The sequence below is a fragment of the Schistocerca piceifrons genome, chromosome 1 (assembly GCF_021461385.2).
Source record: "Schistocerca piceifrons isolate TAMUIC-IGC-003096 chromosome 1, iqSchPice1.1, whole genome shotgun sequence".
Lineage (NCBI taxonomy): Eukaryota > Metazoa > Arthropoda > Insecta > Orthoptera > Acrididae > Schistocerca > Schistocerca piceifrons.
In genome coordinates, this window is record NC_060138.1 from 888,804,452 (window position 1) to 888,820,577 (window position 16,126).

Consider the following 16,126-nt stretch of genomic DNA (forward strand, 5'->3'; position numbering starts at 1 on the left):
TCCTTCGGGCATGGGTGTGTGTGCTTGTCCTTAGGATAATTTAGGTTAAGTAGTGTGTAAGCTTAGGGACTGATGACCTTAGCAGTTAAGTCCCATAAGATTTCACACACTTTTTTTTTTTAGGACGAGAGAATGACATATGTGGTACCAGCGCTGCCCACAGAAGAAGGCATCGAACTATTGCTGGATAATGCTGTTATATGCAGAGGCGGCACAACATTGGAAAAAGGTAGCTAATTCCGAGGAAATTTGCAAATGATCGACGGTTGGTGCAGGAAATGGCAGTTAATAAACGCGGAAAGACCCTTTACAACTTCATTGCGCGACTGACAACCAATCGCTGCAGTCCCATCTGTCAAATACCTGGGAGTTTGCGCAGGAAGCGACTTACAGTGGAAAGACCGCATAAAAGAAATCGTTGGAAAGCCAGTTGTCAGACTGAGGTTCATTACAACAATCCTCTGAAAGAACAATCCATTCGTGAAGGAGCTTACAACTACGACGTTCGGTTGACATTTTCATATAATTCCTTTGTCTGGAATCCTTACCACGCAGGACTGAGAGAGGAAATAAAGAAGATCCGAAAAAGAAGAGCGCGTTACATTGTGATTTCGTTTAGTAAGTGTAAAAACTTTAGCTGTAAGTTCTTTATTTGTAGGCACGACCTGATTTGCAGCATTTAGCTGCATCATCAGGTGCAATAAAATCAAGTTCATATGGAGATATGAGACTGATTTTATTGCGCCTGACGATGATATATACAGGCTGTGGCTGCCCTAAATACAGAGTGCAAAAGCTTCTCGGAGACGCTTAACCAACTCGACTGGCAGACGATAAGAGAGAAGTGTGGTACTTCATACTACAATTTGCTATTAAAATTCCAAAAAGGTACATTCCTAGAACCGCCGACCAGCATATTGTTTCCGCTTATAACGAAATAATACTGAAACTTTGTTTCGCTTGTGATATCTGTTGTTGAGAAATATGAAACCAATTAGCACGCTTTGCTTTCTAAATACACCGCGTTCGCTGTTTACCCCTCTTCCCCTCCAGCCACTTAGCGTGTCGAAACGGCGGAGGAAGTGTGAAGCCACCCCTGCTCCACATGCGCCCATCGTTAAAGGAGGTTAAAGGAGGTTTACCCCTCTTCCCCTCCAGGCACTTAGCGTGTCGAAACGGCGAAGGAAGTGTGTAGCCACCCCTGGTCCACATGCGCCCATCATTAAAGGAGGTTAAAGGAGGTTTTCTTGCGAGAAAACTGTGACAGTAAAATGAGAGTGATTCGAACTGGTACGGAGACATACCAATAGTCGCGACTCGAACGAGAAAGAGAGAAGTGAAAGTGGTACACCAAATACCCTTCACCACGCACCGTAGGATGGCTTAGCGTTAACAGGTGTAGATTTAGATGCAGGCGGGACTGAACCCCCCGCAGCAGACACAATATACAGGGTTATTTTAGATGATGGACTAATTTTCAAAATTTCGTATTAATTCAAGTACAAATACAAAATGAAGAAGCTTCATACCAACGAAAAGAGGAAGTTTCAAAGTTTTTTCATAATGTTTGATATCAATGTAATAAATTTAATAATTAGTAACAATTTGTAATTAATTAGTTTTTAATAATTATTTAATCATCAGAAATGTGTTAAATTTTGTAGATGTTCAGTGTGACCACCGTTGGCTGTTTGGCAAACACCGATACGTCCCACAGACGCGAAAGCATGTCTGCTGTTACTGAGTGCACGGCAGCAGCGATCCGGTTCCGCTCATTGTTCAGAGTAGAAGCAGGATGTAAACAGCTTCCTTCACATAACTCCATAAGAAATAGTCGCAGGATGTGATATCAGGAGATCTCGGTGGCCAGAAGTGCAGAGCCAGGTTCTCAAGTCCCCTGTGACTGATCTAGCGCTGAGGAAGGCAGTCATTCAAAAACCTTCGCACATCACGGTGCCAATGGGGCGGAACTCCATCCTGTTGGGAAATGAAGTCCTGACAATCTTCCATAACTTGAGGGAACAACAATTGTTCTAACATGTCCAGGTATGTGATTCCCGTTACAGTTCTTTCCGCAAAGAAAAATGGTCCATAAATCTTTGTACGGGATACGGGACAGAACACGTTGATCTTCGGTTAGTCTCTTTCGTGTTGCAACGGTGAATGTGGATTTTCCAAATCCCATACGCCAACATTCTGTCTGTTGACTGTTCCACTAAGGTGGAATGTCGCTTCATCGCTAAAAATTACACGCCGTAGAAATGCGTCATCCTCCATCTTTCCTACCACATAACCGCTAAATGCGAAACGCTTCTCTTTATCATTGGGGTCGAGAGCCTGCACAAGTTTTAATCGGTAGGGTTTGTACAGCAAACGCCGTCTCAGAACTTCCCTTACAGTTAGTTGCGGTATTCCAAGTTCTCAACTGACTCTATAGGTAGATTTACTGGGACTGCGCACAAAACTTTCTTGAATCCATCGGACATCATCCTCCGACACATGCGGTCGGCCTGTGCTTCTTCCTTTGCACATACTCCCAGGCTGATTAAATTTCTTTAACCAACGGCTAATGCTTTTGCGAGTTGGTGGCTGAATACCGAATTTGGTATAAAATGCCCGCTGCACCGCAATTTTTGACTCACATTTCGCGAACTCAAGTACGCAGAAAACCTTCTGCTCCCAAGTCGCCATCTCACTCACAACTGACAATGAAACGGTATGACGGTCCTATTGCCGAGCGAACTCTACCGACCGCTTCTCAAACCATCACCGCCCGCCCGCCATCACCAGCAAAAAATTTTGAAAATGCCTCTTTTCATTGGTATAACGCTATTTCATTTTTAATTTGTAGTTGAATGCATATGAATTTTTGAAAATGGGTCCATCATTTAGAATAACCCTGTATAAAGCTGCACGGCCCGTTACGACAGTAGCGCGAGGCACTGGTCTTCATCTACTGCGGCCATACACAGTACTGTGTAGTCCTGTACCCTTTCGTCACTGCACGCCCGACTTCTCTAACATGTGGTTCCACACAGCCAGTATTGTAGAGCGAGAGCGGCGTGAGTGTGACTCAGACGGAATCCATTTCGTGTTTCGATTTGCATTCAAGCTAGGTGGCACAATGGTTAGCGCGCTGGAGGGTAGTAGTTCAATTTCCCCTACCGCCGATCCTGCCTTAGGTATTTAGATGGTTCCTTGAATAGGACATAGCTGATGTCCTTGCTATATCCGAGATTGTGTTCCCTCTCTAGTCTCGTTGACGACACGTTAAAACCTATTATCTTCCTTCCTTCTCTCTTTGTTTCTGTGTTTGTACAAAATAAAATAATGTCCGACATGATACTCAGCGCATATCTTAAGGAATTAGCACATTACGACGTCATACGGAATTATCGAGTGTCTGAACTTTTCCTAGATGAAGTGCGAGCTAGTTTTTGGTCGTTCTACAACAACATGACAAGTGCTGATTGTTCTGCTTATCATTGAGCCCTGCTATTTTTTGCCTCCGCCTGCAGCAGTGTACCGCAGTATCACTACGAAGTTATATGAGAATGGTGTAATTTAATCCTTCGATTACCCGCTACAAGCGTCATTACATGATAATTGATAACACTGAATTTACTATACGACACAAATACCCTTTATGACTCTAGTGTACAGAAACACGATCGTGATAAACTTACTGTTGTAAATTGACAGGCATTTCAGATCCTCTAGGCCGCATTCTCTTGCATTTTCTGAAACAAACATTGGATAATTATGTAGAGGTGGCAACATGGATCATATAAAATTTCCTTCAATTTTTTTCTAAAAGCAAGTGTGCCACGGTATTTAATTACGAAGGTGTGCTGAAAAGTAATGCGTCCGAATTGTTTACGTTAATTGTAAATTTTTGATTTTTAAATAAGACAAAATTTATTAACATTCTACATTTCTATGCTTCATGTCTACATATTTATTTCTCAACATCCCTAACACTGGCGACGGTCACATTTCTCCCAATGAGAGACTTGTTTGTTGACACAGTCACTGAAGAAAGTTCGAATTAGTTGATGACGTCACAACCTCACTTTTGCTTGCACCGCTTAATGTGACATGCTCGAGGCTCTTCTTTAACTCTGTCACACACTCTGTCACACACATCCAGATTTGCATCACCGTTTCCTTGATCACCACCACGAGCAACCCAACGCCACACATTGCTGCAATCGATGCAAACATCACCATACACAAACTGCCTATTGGCTTCTGTCTCGGATTCTTCGGCCGGCGTTCATCTAATGATTTTACTGACGTTTCGCCAGCACGAGTGGCTGGCATTGTCAAAGCTTCACCCTCCATTGTCGGTGGTGAGCTGGCGCGCCAACGTCCGAGGGCTTCTCCGCGGTCATTTCCGGAGTGGGTTCTCCTCTTGCTATCTGCGACGGTCGTTCGCTGCAGTACGGGAAGCCGGGATCCGTTTACCTTAAGGCTTTCCTCTTTCTTGTTGAAGCAGTTCGCATGTTTTTGTATCTCCACAGCTTATCTGAACAATCGCGTTTGATAGTGCTTCTCTACAGCCAGAACTTCCGTGTCGGTGAATTTTATTACGTGGTCGGTCTCATTCAGTGCGTGCTCTACCACGGCCGATTTCTCCACATGCCCCAACCTGCAATGTCACTTATGTTCTTTGATCCTGGTGTTGATTGATCGTCCAGTCATTCCGACATAAACTTTTCCGCATGTGCATAGTACACTCCTGGAAATGGAAAAAAGAACACATTGACACCGGTGTGTCAGACCCACCATACTTGCTCCGGACACTGCGAGAGGGCTGTACAAGCAATGATCACACGCACGGCACAGCGGACACACCAGGAACCGCGGTGTTGGCCGTCGAATGGCGCTAGCTGCGCAGCATTTGTGCACCGCCGCCGTCAGTGTCAGCCAGTTTGCCGTGGCATACGGAGCTCCATCGCAGTCTTTAACACTGGTAGCATGCCGCGACAGCGTGGACGTGAACCGTATGTGCAGTTGACGGACTTTGAGCGAGGGCGTATAGTGGGCATGCGGGAGGCCGGGTGGACGTACCGCCGAATTGCTCAACACGTGGGGCGTGAGGTCTCCACAGTACATCGATGTTGTCGCCAGTGGTCGGCGGAAGGTGCACGTGCCCGTCGACCTGGGACCGGACCGCAGCGACGCACGGATGCACGCCAAGACCGTAGGATCCTACGCAGTGCCGTAGGGGACCGCACCGCCACTTCCCAGCAAATTAGGGACACTGTTGCTCCTGGGGTATCGGCGAGGACCATTCGCAACCGTCTCCATGAAGCTGGGCTACGGTCCCGCACACCGTTAGGCCGTCTTCCGCTCACGCCCCAACATCGTGCAGCCCGCCTCCAGTGGTGTCGCGACAGGCGTGAATGGAGGGACGAATGGAGACGTGTCGTCTTCAGCGATGAGAGTCGCTTCTGCCTTGGTGCCAATGATGGTCGTATGCGAGTTTGGCGCCGTGCAGGTGAGCGCCACAATCAGGACTGCATACGACCGAGGCACACAGGGCCAACACCCGGCATCATGGTGTGGGGAGCGATCTCCTACACTGGCCGTACACCACTGGTGATCGTCGAGGGGACACTGAATAGTGCACGGTACATCCAAACCGTCATCGAACCCATCGTTCTACCATTCCTAGACCGGCAAGGGAACCTGCTGTTCCAACAGGACAATGCACGTCCGCATGTATCCCGTGCCACCCAACGTGCTCTAGAAGGTGTAAGTCAACTACCCTGGCCAGCAAGATCTCCGGATCTGTCCCCCATTGAGCATGTTTGGGACTGGATGAAGCGTCGTCTCACGCGGTCTGCACGTCCAGCACGAACGCTGGTCCAACTGAGGCGCCAGGTGGAAATGGCATGGCAAGCCGTTCCACAGGACTACATCCAGCATCTCTACGATCGTCTCCATGGGAGAATAGCAGCCTGCATTGCTGCGAAAGGTGGATATACACTGTACTAGTGCCGACATTGTGCATGCTCTGTTGCCTGTGTCTATGTGCCTGTGGTTCTGTCAGTGTGATCATGTGATGTATCTGACCCCAGGAATGTGTCAATAAAGTTTCCCCTTCCTGGGACAATGAACTCACGGTGTTCTTATTTCAATTTCCAGGAGTGTATATGGTATATTCCCGACATTGCAAGTGGGTCCCTTTTCTCCTTTCCCGATCTAAGACACTCTTTGATCTTACTTGTCGGTTCGCAAATCATCTTACGCCATGTTTGCGCAATATACGGCCGATTCTGTCCGTCATTCTGGGAATGTATGGCAGAAAGGCTCGACATTTCTTTTTTTGATTCTTTACTTCGCCGAGTGTTCGGCTCTGTTACACTTCTAATATAATTTGTAGACTACCATTGTTCCTCAGAACACTTTCCAGCTGTTCCATTTCGCGAAACGTCGGTAAAATCATTAGATGAACGTCGATCGAAGAACCCGAGACAGAAGCCAATAGGCAGTTTGTCAAGAAGTGTCCACGAAAGCCTTTACAATTTTGTATCGCCATATACAGCTTTCATTTCTCTATGGATTTCAGTTGTAGACACGTCTTCTGCGGTTTGAACCTCGATTACAGTACGCTGTTTCTCACGCACGGACAGGATTAAGTTACACCCCGCCATGTTACACGCTACAATTCGGAGTCCTCTAGCGGAAGAGAGTTTCAACTCGCATCAGCGAGGCGGGAAAATCGACCAGTAATATGCGTGACATGTAACAACTCAAACGATATTGAGAACAAAATAAAAAATTCAGAGGCATTACATTTTCAGTAAGCACTCGTATTTTTCTGTCGCTGCACCGCATTATTTCAGTTTATTACGTGAATACAGTGTTTACTGTTGTTGTCGCTGTTCATTTGAAACTGCTAGCTGCGGTCAGACACTGCTCTGCCTCTACAATGCCCCAAACCTCCATCCCTGCACACGCACACATTCCACCATTACCAAATTCATGAATTTTAGATATGTCTCCCACCAACCGAACCCTTCTTCTAATCAAGTCTTAACATCAGTATCTTTTCTTTCCAATTAGAACCTCGCCATTTGTTACCCGATTTATGCATCTAATATAATTCTTTAGCGCCATATTTTAAAAGCTTCTATTCTCTGCTCTTCTGGTCCAAGCTTCGAATTCCCTCGCAAATAAACAAAAAACAAAGCTGAAGTACAGAGGATTGCAGCTAGTGCTGTATTTGTTTAATATAACCGTAATTATCTTCTTATTCAGGAAAAAAGTGCGAGTAGGACTCGCTCTCTGAGGGTTCCATACAAATTTCATCTGCGGGTTTTGATGTGCCAGTTTGCAAGCATCAATATATGTGACATATATGGCTGTACCTTTTGACTGTATTGGCTCAGAAACCTAAATTTCTTACACAACCAAAGAATCATGCACCTTAGTACTTCAAACAAATTTCTACTTGGTATCTCCACCTCATCTAGAGAAAAAGAGATCTCAATAAACGGCCGTGTCTTTTGACTGCTCTGACTTAGAAGTTTAAATACGTGTTTTTCTATGTTGCAAGGTTTGTTTTCAGCATTGATGGTAATCGAATATTTTGTCATGGTAACGGATGGGTGGCTATTGCTGTGGTGAGAGCTATATCTAATGCTGCTGGAGGAGAATTTAGACCTTAGTATTTGATCTAAACTGAGGAGTTTTTCAAAATGCATTTTATAACTGTTTGTAGTACCTTGACATAAATCTCACACATGGCTAATAGGAAATTCGACAAAACTGAATGTTTGCGGTTGTAGAAATTGCCTGAATATAGCTAATTTTCACAAAACTAGACATTTCCATTTATCAAGGTTCTAAAAAACACATCTAATCCTTGTTTTATACTGCATGGTTGAAACTTTGAACTTAAAATTTAGAAGTTGAATTTAACAGCGTTTACACTCGCTTGGTTTTACTTTCAGGCAATCAGACAACAATCAACAAGATAAATCAACTGTTTGCCAAAAGCGATTCTTAGACAACAATCCACATGGAAGATTCAAAATATTCTGAAACAGTCCAGTAGGTGAAAAGTGGAAAGCAAGGCTGGTGTCATAAATACCAAAAAGGGTAAGAAATGCATGGTTGCACCCTCAAATGAAGATCTGAATATTGGCTGTAACCATTTTGAAACAACAAAGGAAACAACGTGCAAAGCAGAATGTCTGTGTTTCAGTGACCTTATAAATTTTAGATATACACTGACTTTGAATGAAAAGAAGTTGAACAATTTCTTACTACGATACATAAGAGTGAAATTGCTAAAAGACTCAGTGAGAAGAAAGATGATGAAAGTAATCAAAAATCTGTGTCAGTCTCATACTATAAAAGACAAGAGGAAGGCCGGGACTTCTGTATATGTCTAAACATATAGAAACGTGACAGGTAATTCTGATGTTATTTATAGCCTAAGCAAAATTTTTGTAGAATGACAGTAATTGTCTACACGGGTTATATTTATTTCATATGTATTTTGCCAGGAGTAACCCGAGACACTCAGGCATATTGCCAAAATATATAAGCTGCAGGGTGTTTTGCCTAATGAGAATCGAGGTGGACGAGCTGGCAAACTGCAGGAAAGGAACGAAGAGCAGAGACATTTCATTATGATACGTCATTATATTAAATGCAGATTTTATCATTACTACAGAAATAAAGTTAAGCAGTCATGTGTTCCACTAGAGTTAGATCTTAAAGAAATTCTTTGCAGACACAACGGTTCTCGAGTTAAAAAAGGGCTGTTGGACTGTTCTCTTACAATGTATGAAAGGGTATTCTAAACATGTCTCAAACTAGGTTTTGGAAATCGTGATAACTACAGCTGCTCAGCTTGTGCACATTTTGTTGTAAAGCCAGCTCAAGATCTAGAATTAAAAATAATATAAGAGCAGATTATAGGTCGAAAAAAATAAGTGAAAAAAGTTTTTTCAATATTTTAAATGAAAATAAAAACAACACTGTGACAGTTTGTTTTGACTGTCAGAAGACTCATCCTTTATCCAAAGTGTCTAGAGCAGAAGTGTTTTACCCCAGGCACGTCTAATTGTATAACTGTACGATCTTAAAATATTCACAAAAGACAGGACAAATGGAATTACTTCTTTCAGAGACTATTTAAATTCTTTAGAGCAAGATCTAATTAATAAAGGGGCAGAAAGTCTTAGTATGAGATTATTTTCTGATTCCTGTGGTTCCCAAAACAAAAATTCCTCAATGATGGCAATGCTTATGAGTTGCATTGAAAACTCAACGGTATTTAAAAAGATTCAGCTTTATGTCCCAATACATGGTCCTATTTGCCTCCTGACGGGGGTTTTGGCCTCATAAAAAAAGAAGTAATAAAACACGAAACAATCTCTTTGCCCTCATAACATTATAACATCTTGCGAAAGTTTGTGGGATTAACATTTAGGGGTAGAGACTGGAATAGTTACGATATGAAATCAATCTCCAAGTGTTTAATTAAAGCCTTTAAGATATCTGAGGCAAAAGTACTGCGTTACGTATGAAGACCTATAACCAGGGCACAATGATTTTTTTTTCAAGCAAAGGGACAGATATATAGAAGACAGACAGCCAAAAGAGTGACGCTAGAAGGGTTCCCTTTTCACGGACTGAAGTACTGTACCCTAAAATGAAAGAAACCTGTAACTGTGTTAGAATACATGTTGCGCAGTCATGAATATGTTCCTTTCCCAGAGATTAGTACGAGGGGCGTCAATAAATAGTGCAACACGGTTTTTTTCTGAAAGCAGAATGAATTTATTCGGGATTCCAGTACATCGTATTATTCGCCATTCTTTTCGTTACAAAACCCTAATCTCCGTTTAGTGGGACTGCATTACTACACCTTACTGGCAGGGCCTGTATGCCGGCAGGGCACCACTCTACTGGAACAAGTCGGAGCCAAAGTGCTGCTGCATCAATAAACGGCCCAACATACGCTTACAGCTTTCTGTGGGCCAAAGTGATGTAAGACGAAATGTGCGAAATCCGAGCGGTAGGCTGGATGAGGATGAAGAGTCCAATGAAGTTTTATGAGCTCCTCTCGGGTGCACAAATTTGGGTGAGACCTTGCGTTGGTATGGAGGAGAAGTTAGTTTGCATTTTCGTTGCGACGAACACGCTGAAATCGTTTCTTCAATTTTCTGAGGGTAGCACAGTACACTTCGAAGTTGATCGTTGTGCCACGAGAGAGGACAGAATAACGCCTCCAGGTCCGAGATGACCCTTGCTATGACTTTACTGTCTGAGTAGCGGCATTGAACGTTCTCTTCGGAGGACAGGTGGTGTGGCGCCACTTCGAGGATTGTCGTTTTCTTTTCGGTTTGAAGTGATGAAACCATGTTTCATAGCATGTGCCGGTGTTCCACAGAAAACTGTCATCATCTGCCTCGTAACTCGCTGGTAATTCCCCACAGGTGGTCCTTCGTTGCTCTTTATGGCCTTCTGATAGGCAGCGAGGAACCCAGCGGGCACAGAGCTTTGAGATTTCCAACTGCTGGACGCCTGTGTCAGCACTACCAACAGTTGAGCAGCGAGGTGTTCGATCATGATTCGTAGATCACCTCGAATGAAAGTCTCTGTACGCTCCAACTTTGCAAGACACACAGCCTACCGGCAAGCGGGAATTGGGCCAGGTTTGCGTGACCTCGTTGCGATGATGACAGAGGCCTCGCACTGCGACTCAGTGTGCTTTTGTTCACTGCCAGACATTCTGCAAGCGCCCATGAGTCTCTGCAACGCTCTGGTTTTCATCAAAGGAAACTAAATGACAGGTCTGTGGTTGGGCTGCGCCTCCGCTACGATCGCCATTTTGAAGGATATGTGTACCGACGTCAGCCACCAGAACTTCATGAAACTGCAGGGGATGAAGCGGGAATATTACGCGATATGAAAATGGTTCAAATGGCTCTGAGCATTATGGGACTTAAAATCTGAGGTCCTCAGTCCCCTCAAGCGATGTCCCACAAAACAATTTCAACATATTTTCAGCCAAAATTGGCCGAAAAAAGTGTGTTGCATTACTTACTGAACGCCCCTCGTAGCAAAATAAGCAGTGTCGCTGTTCTGATGAGCAGTTTCACACATGCAGTACGGTCAGCAGCCACTTGCACCGCCGCCGCGAGAAGTTGCAGCGGGTAGTCCCTGAAGACGGGCAGTGTGGCCAGGCGCTAGCTACTCACCCGTGTACAAGTAGTGGTAGGGCGCGCAGCCGCAGGCGTCGTGGATGAGGCGGGAGCGGCAGCGTAGCAGGCAGTTGCCGGCCGAGTAGCGCGGGCCGTGCCGGCGAGCCGCGGGGTCCTCGCCGAAGAGGCAGGGCCGCCGCGACGGCTGCAGGCCGCGCATCGCCGGCGCGCTCTCCGTCACCGTCACGTCCACCTGCCGGCACGCGCACGCCGCGCTTCCACGCTGCAGACACAGAGCTGAGGTATGTACAGCTAGCCTTCCGGGGCTGCTGCCAGCGTAATTAAAATACTTCTGCTTGTACGGCGCCGCCGTAATTTTAACCACAAGGAATTTCACTAAGATTCGACCCATTTCACAAGGCTATTGAGCCGTTCTTCAGGCAAGATGATCTTTGCGAAAATTTCGAGAGGTCGAGTAGAGAAACCAGGGGTCGCGGTTGCGGAGGCGGCATGTAGACGGCGGTCGCGAGAGAGAGTGGGGCCACACGGGGAGTGAAAGCCGGCTAGCGTCGCATTGGTCGGCTACAATAGTCCTTCACTGAGATGGTCCGTGGAGTTGTGAACTAGTAGCCTCGTCTCTATTGATACCGCTGTGTACACTGCATGATGGGACCAATTCCGGCAATTGGAAAGGGCCACTCTTGCTGCTCATCGATAAACCTGAATGTTTCGACTGTTTATAATGTAGGGAGTTGCATCAAAAGCTGGTTGTGAATGTTTCTTATGAATCGAGCTTAATGCTTTTAACTGTGTTTGCTGGTTAAATGTCTCGCAAGTTTAGTAGGCTGGAGCATACATTTGCATGTAACTTGTTGGAATAGATTGGTCAGCTTGTAACCTCCCCCTTACTAATCGGCCTATTCTGTTTGCGATATAAAATGTGACCGTGGATCGCGTGTTACCTGATGAAATTTTTCTAATAGGATAAGGCTATCTTTCCCGAAGAAGTAATACCGATAAGTAGGGGGACCGAGTACAGCCGATATTTCTGATAGAAAGGTCAACTAAAAATAAAAAAGTAATTAAACCGAACAGGGCTACAATTTGGAAAAATGAAAGTTATTTTGTGCATTCACTCATGAACAACACTGGTCAGAAAAGGGGTACCACTGATCATGAATCCAAAAGTTACACTAATGAACGAAAAGGAAATAATTACGGTCGCCAGCGCACCAGGGCGGTTTTACATCCAAAATCTTGTACAAGATGATGGGAAAGAAAAACATTTATTATTAAACACCGACGTGGCAACTGAAGGTTGTCACGTTTTTTTGACACTTTTTTTAAGTGAGTATGTAATGATAAAGAAAACTGAGAAGACACTTTTACATTAAGTTTGTCATTAAATTATGAAAAGGGCAATCGAGTAATGATTTGAAAATATGCACTTAACTGTATGTTAATATTGAACTTCGTTACGTGAACAATGACTTTCAGAGAGCTCAACATAACGTCATCAAAGAAATTTAGAGAAAGGCAAGCACTTTTTACTTTGCAGTTACTTAATTTTCAAATTGGATTTCATATTATTGTTTGAACAACTGAGCCTTTTTTTTACTGACTTGAACAGAATTAAATACTAGAATACGTACCAAACCAAACGGCCATATGCTCCAAGCTATATGTAAAATAAATAAACTTCCGCACTCTTAAGTTGTGCATTTTCTTTAGATTTGGATTTTTTCTAGTGATAGGTTCTCAAACTTCAGTTAGCATATAAGGAAAAAAGGGAACAAGGACCCTGCAATGAGGACACAATCGTCCTGAATTTAACTGATTATTATTTAAATAAAGTTCATTAATCAAATCACCTTCAGTTGTGTTGCTGGGTTAGCCGTTAATACTTTCTACCAGTGAACAGTCTGACTTCAGTGCTGTGCGTGCGACGAAACTCGGAGCCGAAGACGAATCTGTGTTGCTGGAACTGCTGCTGTTGTTGAAGACGGTAGCATCTTGTGGGGCCACGGCTAATTACAGGAACGGGCAATCGTAATTAATCCAGCCTCTTCCGCCCGTCCACTGTCCTTCCTCCTGCTACTAGTCATCTGGCAGGCGCGCGTACATGATGCCGCCGAAATGGTACTCTCTACTGCGAGAGCGTTAACCCCACACTTCCGCACAGTACAAGCGCTGGAACCCGTCTCTGTTCTCTCCGCGCGCTCTGCGCAACAACTCCCTACCCAACGATTTTACAACGCACAAGCACTGCTATTATCGTTGCTAGTCGACGCAAATAACAATTCCTTTGCTTTTCCCCAGAGCTTATAAGTTTCACAGTAAAACACAGATAAATACAATACAACGTCAACAGACTTCTACCTAAATGTACACATAAAAAAAAATGGTTCAAATGGCTCTGAGCACTATGGGACTTAGCACCTGAGGTCATCAGTCCCCTAGAACGTAGAACTATTTAAACCTAACTAACCTAAGGCCATCACACACATCCATGCCCGAGGCAGGATTCGAACCTGCGACCGTAGCAGTAACGCGGTTCCAGACTGAAGCGCCTAGAACCGCTTGGTCACCGCGGCTGGCAAATTTACACATACAGTGAAGCAATGTCCTTACTTATTAAAAGGAAAACATTTAAATTAAAAATATTTACATACAATTAAAAAAAATTATACATCGGTAGCAGGTGCCATGCATCCAGCATTTTTGGTGTTACAAGCTGAATTTCATGATCTAAACTGTTACCATTCAAAACTGTGAACACTCCCTTGCTGTGTCATGCTTGCTGTAATTATATAGGTTTAACGTTATTGGTGCAGACTGGCAGTATAGTGCGCGCAAAATGCCGTGGCTGTTCGCTGCGCAGTTGGCTGGGGAAGTGTGGGGAGAGCAACAGTGGTGGGGGGTCACTCAGAGTGCTGTAGGTGAAATGCCGAGCGCTGGAGGGGAAAGTGCCGTTCTAAACTGAAGCCTACACTCATGTATTTTGTAAATCTTAAGTGGGGCCTCTCCACACCCACACTTGCATGGCCCCTATTTCAAAAGATCTACTGTCACCTCTGCTTTCGTTAGTATATAGAAAGAATTGCACTGCAAATGCAGTGATTTATTTTCACCTGGCTTGTTAACCATTTGTAACATTCAGTGAACTGTCATGAATGGTAAATACACATGCAGCGGAGTTTACACTGTCTCACCTCAGTAACATGATAGGTAGACAAAGCTGTGAGAAAATTTACATTCTTACACTGAAAAGACCTGTAGTTATTGGAATAACACTGTAGATTCGAAGTTTTACGTGATGATGATATGGTTAAATTCTCTCCTCTTTGCATGCTATCATTTTCCAAAATCTCATTTCGATATCTGAAACCGTTTATGGAATATGAGCAATGTTATGGATACTTCACCCTGGCTTTATCGCTGGCGCGGCGCGATCGCAAATGAATGTGCTACATCAGATTAATTTTCTCGAGATTGGTGACAGATAGATACGTCTACCCAAGTCTAAAGAAAAATTCAGTATGTTTGCTAAATCTCATAGGCAATAAAATATTACGTAATATGCACCAAACGCAGAATCATAGATACCTCTATTTTTCATTGCACACTTTTCCAAATTACTCGCAGTGTCTTACTTTGACGTAAGTATCAAAATAACTATGATCATTAACGAAATGATGGGCACAACGAACCTGAACCTGAAATATGTAGCTATAAGCAAAGCAAAAACGAAACTTTTGTACCGAATACTTTCTGTAAAATCGTTTGAGAAAGACTGCATGGTGCGTGCCTGGATTTGTCATCGCTGACCGCTGAAAGGTGCGAAACACTTATTGGCCTCCCCTTCCGAACAAATGAACGAACTCGCCCAGCGCTTTGGACGAAAACTGGTCACTGCACATCGGCTACCGTATCCTGCGGGAGCCATAATTTGGTACAGTGTGTGCATTAACCTTGTGTCAGTGCTCACAGGCCAAGCCACTTTAAGCAGTACGAGTTTTCGATGTATCCACATATTCTTCCTTAGTAATGATATAAGCTTAGTCTGTTTTAGTGCACTACTGCTTAGTTCCTATAATTGGTCGCCTCCCTCTCCCTCCCCTCCCCCAACCCACCCATGTTGTTGGGGAGCAATTCACATTGTTTATGGCGGTCCAAATGGTCTGGGTCGATCAGTTTATGGAGGAAGAATACTGTGCAGTATTTGTAATATTAGGAGAACGTGTCGGTGCCTTGGGTTATTATGGACTAAGTTATGTATATAGCAGTTATTTTAATGTTATATGTTTAAAGTTTTGTTAAGTTGCCTCGCTTAATTGGCTTGCCATTTGGCAGTTGCACTGTGTGATGTGCGTGGTTAGCAGTTTTGTTTACATTCCATGCGAGTGACGAAATTCGTTTACTCTCTATAAATTATTAGTAATTAATTTCCGAATATGAGTTTTGCGAGTTTAGCCGGTTGTGTGTCTTGAGAAATAATTGTTTCTGATATGAACTAAGTAATGGGGTTATTTATGTTAGTATTCCTGATGTTATATATTTAATCAGTCATTTTCGTAATGTCACTATTTGTTTGCCTCAAGTTTTGGCACAAATTCAGGGAACTGCTAGTGGTTAAAAACATTAATTGACTTAATAATTGCTAAATATGTAAAGCAAACATTTTATTTAAAATACCATTTTCATGGATTTGTTAAAGCTCATTTTTATCTTTTTAAGAGATCTTTATTTTTGAGATTGCTCAAGTTAGGCGAGATAAAAAGATCTTTAGATTTCATTATCGTAAACAAGCTATATGAAACTAAGCATGCCAATTGTTAAATAAATTTCTGTTAAAATATTTTTTACTGTGAATGGTGTTGGTGCTATTACCCTTTGGTGTCCCTTTCATACCACAACCCTTGTGCTGGCCTTTATCTTCCCCCATGCAAAATCCT

At 43.6% G+C, this 16,126-nt stretch overlaps 1 protein-coding gene across 1 annotated transcript in view; it reads right to left on the minus strand.

Annotated features, from left to right (window-relative positions):
- LOC124776407 (pickpocket protein 28-like) overlaps positions 1–16,126 on the minus strand; it is a 175,007-nt gene that overhangs the window by 68,231 nt on the left and 90,650 nt on the right. The window contains exon 7 of the mRNA XM_047251394.1: positions 11,229–11,454. Coding sequence (XP_047107350.1) covers positions 11,229–11,454 — 226 coding nt within the window. The remainder of the gene's footprint in view (positions 1–11,228; positions 11,455–16,126) is intronic.